The sequence below is a fragment of the Lucilia sericata genome, unplaced genomic scaffold (assembly GCF_015586225.1).
Source record: "Lucilia sericata isolate MDLA Ls3-8-SP2 unplaced genomic scaffold, ASM1558622v1 Contig001487F_arrow, whole genome shotgun sequence".
NCBI lineage: Eukaryota > Metazoa > Arthropoda > Insecta > Diptera > Calliphoridae > Lucilia > Lucilia sericata.
In genome coordinates, this window is record NW_023995415.1 from 1 (window position 1) to 8050 (window position 8050).

The 8050-nt window shown below is 33.1% G+C and overlaps 1 protein-coding gene across 1 annotated transcript; it reads left to right on the plus strand.

Moving 5' to 3' along the window:
• Window positions 1-1860: 1860 nt before the first annotated feature.
• On the plus strand, window positions 1861-5019 carry LOC119611585. The gene is given in 5 exon segments (XM_037967231.1): window positions 1861-2003; window positions 2061-2209; window positions 2212-2277; window positions 4039-4151; window positions 4395-5019. Coding segments are annotated over 5 exon segments (870 nt in total). The 3' UTR covers window positions 4794-5019.
• The last annotated feature ends 3031 nt before the right edge of the window (window positions 5020-8050 follow it).

The following is an 8050-nucleotide window of genomic DNA, read 5'->3' on the forward strand; positions in this document are numbered from 1 at the left end:
AGAACAGAACTAGAACAGAACTAGAACAGAACTAGAACAGAACTAAACAGAACTAAACAGAACTAGAACAGAACTAGAACAGAACTAGAACAGAACTAGAACAGAACTAGAACAGAACTAGAACAGAACTAGAACAGAACTAGAACAGAACTAGAACAGAACTAGAACAGAACTAGAACAGAACTAGAACAGAACTAGAACAGAACTAGAACAGAACTAGAACAGAACTAGAACAGAACTAGAACAGAACTAGAACAGAACTAGAACAGAACTAGAACAGAACTAGAACAGAACTAGAACAGAACTAGAACAGAACTAGAACAGAACTAGAACAGAACTAGAACAGAACTAGAACAGAACTAGAACAGAACTAGAACAGAACTAGAACAGAACTAGAACAGAACTAGAACAGAACTAGAACAGAACTAGAACAGAACTAGAACAGAACTAGAACAGAACTAGAACAGAACTAGAACAGAACTAGAACAGAACTAGAACAGAACTAGAACAGAACTAGAACAGAACTAGAACAGAACTAGAACAGAACTAGAACAGAACTAGAACAGAACTAGAACAGAACTAGAAACAGAACTAGAACAGAACTAGAACAGAACTAGATACGAAGAACTAGAACAGAACTAGAACAGAACTAGAACAGAACTAGAACAGAACTAGAACAGAACTAGAACAGAACTAGAACTAGAACTAGAACAGAACTAGAACAGAACTAGAACAGAACTAGAATAGAACTAGAAAGAACTAGAACAGAACTAGAACAGAACTAGAACAGAACTAGAACAGAACTAGAACAGAACTAGAACAGAACTAGAACAGAACTAGAACAGAACTAGAACAGAACTAGAACAGAACTAGAACAGAAACTAGAACAGACTGAAAGACTAGAACAGAACAGAACTAGAACAGAACTAGAACAGAACTAGAAACAGAACTAGAACAGAAAAGAACTAGAACAGAACTAGAACAGAACTAAGACTAGTACTAGAACAGGAACTAGAACAGAACTAGAACAGAACTACATTCAACTTTGTTAAAAAAACCATTTAAAATGTTGATATTTTTTCATTGAATTTTATATGGCTTTTTGCTACAAATCCATTTTAAGGATATTTTGTTCATATTTAAAGTTCATTTTAAACATCTTTCTTTTAAGCATCTTAATAAATATCAAAATTGAAACTTCAGCTTATCTTTCGACTACATTACCAAAAAGAAAAGGCAAACATAAAAGGAAACGCATTGAACACAGTTATAAAGAAAATACTTTGCAAAAATAAATAAAAACTAACAAAAATTCGCACAATATTAAAGGAAACTCCAGAATATACATACACATATAAGGATATAAGTTAAATGACTGGTATCGAGTACATACATACATTCATATCCGTGGTTGTATGTATCTGAAAGTAAGATAAAGTACTTGCGTGTTTTAGTGCAACTGCTTTCTTGCTTGCTGCGTGAGTTTTAAGCGTATAATTTATGCAGGCATTGATTTTTGCTGCGACAAATACACACAATATTAAAGAAAGGATTGAAAAAAGGAATCGCTTTCCTGGGGTGCTTAAAGTTCACAATTTGGGGAAGCTACCACAATGCCCTGCACACTTAATAAAATATATTTTAAGATTATTTAAAGTCTGGGGTTAAAAGAGCTCTTTAGGCAGAGAATACTTTAATAAATCGTGTGATAACTGTATAAATTCTACAGATGTCCGTAGTTCAAACTAAATTAAATATAATTTTTTTTTATAAAAAATTCTTTAAGTGTAATAAATTGTCATCATTAATAAAAGAAATATTTCATAATAAAAAAAAACAAAATTTTTTTTATACTTTTAAATGGATCCTTTACAATCCCCAGATAATGACCTCTCAACACCCACAGTTGTGACCAATGATAGGGGTGAAGTGCTTATACAACTTGAGGGTAGTCATACAACATCTACGGAAACCGAAAGTCCAAATCTTAAGGAAAGAAAAATGTTAAATTTGAAGATGAAAAGGAAGTGAAAAATTATAAATTAAAAGAAAATACGAAGAGGAATTATAAAAGAAGTTTTAATAATAAAAGACGAGCTTAACAAGACTAAAAAAGAAGATGACAACAAGGATGAATCGCAGCAGCACAAAATTATAGAGTTACCAGTTGAGAACCTGGAAATATCTCAACGTTTTCAACAAATTATGGATATGTTGATAATTTTACCAAAAATTTGGAAAGTTTAGATTATCTTCAGCCAAACCTATCACAAGTAAGTCAGTGTTTACTGGCAGTGGCAAAAGGAAAAGACCGAAAAGCTTGTCCTTGAAAGGGGAACAAGAAGAACCTTTAAGACATCGAAGTCGATACGAGGAGTACTACAACGAGGGCCGGAATAAAACGGGTAAATTTCTATAGTATACCTCACTGATAGTTATAGTTCAGTTCTAGTTCAGTTCTAATTAGTTCTAGTTCAGTTCTAGTTCAGTTCTAGTTAAGTTCTAGTTCAGTTCTAGTTCAGTTCTAGTTCAGTTCTAGTTCAGTTCTAGTTCAGTTCTAGTTCAGTTCTAGTTCAGTTCTAGTTCAGTTCTAGTTCAGTTCTAGTTCAGTCTAGTTCAGTTCTAGTTCAGTTCTAGTTCAGTTCTAGTTCAGTTCTAGTTCAGTTCTAGTTCAGTTCTAGTTCAGTTCTAGTTCAGTTCTAGTTCAGTTCTAGTTCAGTTCTAGTTCAGTTCTAGTTCAGTTCTAGTTCAGTTCTAGTCAGTTCTAGTTCAGTTCTAGTTCAGTTCTAGTTCAGTTCTAGTTCAGTTCTAGTTCAGTTCTAGTTAGTTCTAGTTCAGTTCTAGTTCAGTTCTAGTTCAGTTCTAGTTCAGTTCTAGTTCAGTTCTAGTTCAGTTCTAGTTCAGTTCTAGTTCAGTTCTAGTTCAGTTCTAGTTCAGTTCTAGTTCAGTTCTAGTTCAGTTCTAGTTCAGTTCTAGTTCAGTTCTAGTTCAGTTCTAGTTCAGTTCTAGTTCAGTTCTAGTTCAGTTTAGTTCAGTTCTAGTTCAGTTCTAGTTCAGTTCTAGTTCAGTTCTAGTTCAGTTCTAGTTCAGTTCTAGTTCAGTTCTAGTTCAGTTCTAGTTCAGTTCTAGTTCAGTTCTAGTTCAGTTCTAGTTCAGTTCTAGTTCAGTTCTAGTTCAGTTCTAGTTCAGTTCTAGTTCAGTTCTAGTTCAGTTCTAGTTCAGTTCTAGTTCAGTTCTAGTTCAGTTCTAGTTCAGTTCTAGTTCAGTTCTAGATCAGTTTAGTTCAGTTATAGTTAGTCCTAGTTCAGTTCTAGTTCAGTTCAGTTTTAGTTCAGTTCTAGTTCAGTTCGGTTCAGTTCTAGTTCAGTTCTAGTTCAGTTCTAGTTCAGTTCTAGTTCAGTTCTAGTTCAGTTCTAGTTCAGTTCTAGTTCAGTTCTAGTTCAGTTCTAGTTCAGTTCTTCATTTAGTTCAGTTCTAGTTCAGTTCTAGTTCAGTTCTAGTTCAGTTCTAGTTCAGTTCTAGTTCAGTTCTAGTTCAGTTCTAGTTCAGTTCTAGTTCAGTTCTAGTTCAGTTCTAGTTCAGTTCTAGTTCAGTTCTAGTTAGTAGTTTCTTCAGTTCTAGTTCCGTTCTAGTTCAGTATTTCTAGTTCAGTTTAGTTCAGTTCTAGTTCAGTTCTAGTTCAGTTCTAGTTCAGTCTAAGTTCAGTTCTAGTTCAGTTCTAGTTCAGTTCTAGTTCAGTTTAGTTAGTTCTAGTTCAGTTCTAGTTCAGTTCTAGTTCAGTTCTAGTTCAGTTCTAGTTCAGTTCTAGTTCAGTTCTAGTTCAGTCTAGTTCAGTTCTAGTTCAGTTTGAGTTCAGTTCTAGTTCAGTTCTAGTTCAGTTCTAGTTCAGTTCTACTTCAGTTCTAGTTCAGTTCTAGTTCAGTTCTACTTTAGTTCTACTTCAGTTCTAGTTCAGTTCTAGTTCAGTTCTATGACAGTTTTATGTCCAGTTCTATCTCAGTTCTTGAGCAAGATGTTCACTAAAACGTTTTCTTGTAGGCAGCAGTAACAAACCGCGCTCTGTATCCACTAGCGTTAGCAGTGCTGAAGTAGTTGCGCGCCGGGAATATGAGGAATTTTTAAAGCAGCAGGAAATTGAGCTAACGAAACAGGTAAACTAAAACGTACATAATATAGAGACAATTTTATAATTTTAAAATCTTATTGCAGTTTCCAAAGGAAATGAAGTACCTAAAGTATGCAGCATTTCTACGGCTACCAGTAGTTGCGAGCTCAAGAGTTTAGGATGTTCAAACACTTCTGCCACACGATCACATCAGTTTGAATGATTTGAGTTTGTTGGAAGTCTCCTCTTTAAATAGTAGATCAGAACAACCAAATTCGTTAAATAATTATGCTCAAGCAGAAATGCTTGCAGTTTTGATTACCAACCACAACGGGAAAATACCTATCAACCTTTAGTTGAGAATAAACCAGAACAAAGCCCATTGGTACCAGTAGTTGTTACTCGAGAGCCTTCTGTACCTCCCTTTAATATCATTACTATAGAAGCCAATGCAACGCCATCATCAATGGATCTAAGACGTGCTCCCTTGTGTCAGCGATTGTGGTCTGTAATCGGAGATTTCTGTACGGCCACCTTTTTATGTTTACAGGTTAATAGGGATTGTATATTTTGTTTGGGTTTCTTTGCGGCATTTGTTGTGAGCGCTTCTTTTTTGACAGCTTTCTTTTATCATACACTCAGTGTGAGTCCATCGCTGTGGCAAACATCAGGAAATATGAGGCTTTGAGAAGAAGATGGATTCAACTTTGGATTTTAAACTTTGGAAAAAATTATTTTTGAAACTTTTGTAAATAAACTAAAAAAATCTTATTTCTAAATTATTTTATAGGAATTGTCGACAACTTTATTATTATATAAATGTTCTTTAGAATTCATTATTATTCTTAAATATTGTTTAATTTTTTGTTGTCGACATAATTTTTGCTGTCTTTAATTGTATTACTTAAATAAAACTGAAAGCAAAAACAAAAAAAAAGTTTTATTTCCAACAATAAAAAACAATTTCTTCCCCGACTCGTTAATCCCTCGTCATTTTTTTTTTTTTTTTTTGCTACAAAATTTAATTTACAAAAATTTTATGATGCATTTTTTCCAAATAAAATGAATAAAAAATTTCTTGAAAGCAAATAAATATTTTAACATAAAAATTATACAAATACTGTAGCGAAATAATCATCATAGTACAAAATGAAAAACTTACCCTGGTCTGTTAGAATTTAATAACGAAATCTGTAAATAAAAATGGATATTAAAAAAATTAAATAATATTGTACAATCATAAAGTTTTAGACATAAAATTGTTAAAAAACAGAAACAAATTATAAATAATAATACGATTTTTCAGAAGAAATTATTATTAGAATAAATTGGACACTAAAACTAGACCAGAACGAGAACAGAACTAGAAATGAACTAGAACTGAACTAGAACTGAACTAGAACTGAACAAGAACTGAACTAGAACTGAACTAGAACTGAAACTAGAACTGAACTAGAACTAGAACTGAACTAGAACTGAACTAGAACTGAACTAGAAGAACTAGAACTGAACTAGAACTGAACTAGAACTGAACTAGAACTGAACTAGAACTGAACTAGAACTGAACTAGAACTGAACTAGAACTGAACTAGAACTGAACTAGAACTGAACTAGAACTAAACTAGAACTAAACTAGAACTGGACTTGAACTGAACTAGAACTGAACTAGAACTGAACTAGAACTGAACTAGAACTGAACTAGAACTGAACTAGAACTGAACTAGAACTGAACTAGAACTGAACTAGAACTGAACTAGAACTGAACTAGAACTGAACTAGAACTGAACTAGAATGAACTAGAACTGAACTAGAACTGAACTAGAACTGAACTAGAACTGAACTAGAACTGAACTAGAACTGAACTAGAACTGAACTAGAACTGAACTAGAACTGAACTAGAACTGAACTAGAACTGAACTAGAACTGAACTAGAACTGAACTAGAACTGAACTAGAACTGAACTAGAACTGAACTAGAACTAGAACTGAACTAGAACTGAACTAGAACTAGACTGAACTAGAACTAGAACTGAACTAGAACCTAGAACTGAACTAGAACTGAACTAGAACTGAACTAGAACTGAACTAGAACTGAACTAGAACTGAACTAGAACTGAACTAGAACTGAACTAGAACTGAACTAGAACTGAACTAGAACTGAACTAGAACTGAACTAGAACTGAACTAGAACTGAACTAGAACTGAACTAGAACTGAACTAGAACTGAACTAGAACTGAACTAGAACTGAACTAGAACTGAACTAGAACTGAACTAGAACTGAACTAGAACTGAACTAGAACTGAACTAGAACTGAAACTAGAACTGAACTAGAACTGAACTAGAACTGAACTAGAACTGAACTAGAACTGAACTAGAACTGAACTAGAACTGAAACTAGAACTGAACTAGAACTGAACTAGAACTGAACTAGAACTGAACTAGAACTGAACTAGAACTGAACTAGAACTGAACTAGAACTAGAACTGAACTAGAACTGAACTAGAACTGAACTAGAATGAACTAGAACTTAAATAGAACTGAACTTGAAATGAACAAGAACTAAACTAGAAATGAACTAGAACTGAAATAAAACTGAACTAGAACTGAACAAGAACTGAACTAGAATTGAACTAGAACTGAACTAGAACTGAGCTAGAACTGAACTAGAACTGAACTAGAACTGAACTAGAACTGAACTAGAACTGAACTAGAACTGAACTAGAACTGCACTAGAACTGAACTAGAACTGAACTAGAACTGAACTAGAACTGCACTAGAACTGAACTAGAACTGAACTAGAACTGAACTAGAACTGAACTAGAACTGCACTAGAACTGAACTAGAACTGAACTAGAACTGAACTAGAACTAGAACTGAACTAGAACTGAACTAGAACTGAACTAGAACTGAACTAGAACTGAACTAGAACTGAACTAGAACTGAACTAGAACTGAACTAGAACTGAACTAGAACTAACTGAACTAGAAACTGAACTAGAACTGAACTAGGAACTGAACTAGACTGACACTAGGAACTCTGATGAACTAGAACTGAACTAGAACTGAACTAGAACTTGAACTAGAACTGACCTAAGAACTGAACTAAGAACTGAACTAGAACTGAACTAGAACTGAACTAGAACTTAACTAGAACTGAACTAGAACTGAACTAGAACTGAACTAGAACTAAACTAGAACTGACACTAGAACTGAACTAGAACTGAACTAGAACTGTAACTAGAACTGAACTTAGAACTGAACTAGAACTGAACTAGAACTGAACTAGAACTGAACTAGCACCGAACTAGAACTGAACTAGTTACTACATATAAAAATGTTAACTTCAAACAATGTGACAAATATTAAAACGCACTGTAATTTTCAGTTACATATAATTTCGGCGAAGATTCATTAAGTTTATTTGCTAGAATTTCATTGAGTTAAACATATTTATTTTTACTACACAGCTTTTTTATTTTTAACTGTCATACTCAACTGAGTGGAAATATTTTTAATACAACCATTTGTTTTTTTTTTTTTTTTTTTTTTTTTTTGCACACAAAATGAAAAAGCGAAGAAATTTTCCTTGAAAACAGCAATTCAGGAAAACAAAAAGATAAAAGAAATAAATGGGAATAAATTAAAGGTGGATGATGGTTGTAAAAGTAGAAATGAACAGGAATTTTATGGCGAATTTGTGATTTAAGCAGAAAATACTTAAGAATGAAAATTACGAGAAATTTATTTTACTTTTGCATATAAAAATAGAAAAGTTGCTTTTAAAGAGAGTTAAGAATATTAAAAATAACCACAGAGAAGATACAAATAATAGATAAAAGGATTAAAGTTAATGGAGGTGATTTTAAGGAAGTTGATTTTTATTAAAGGGAAATATTTAAGATCTACAACAGAAGAACAGCTTAAAGTTCAATGTTCATGTTTGCTT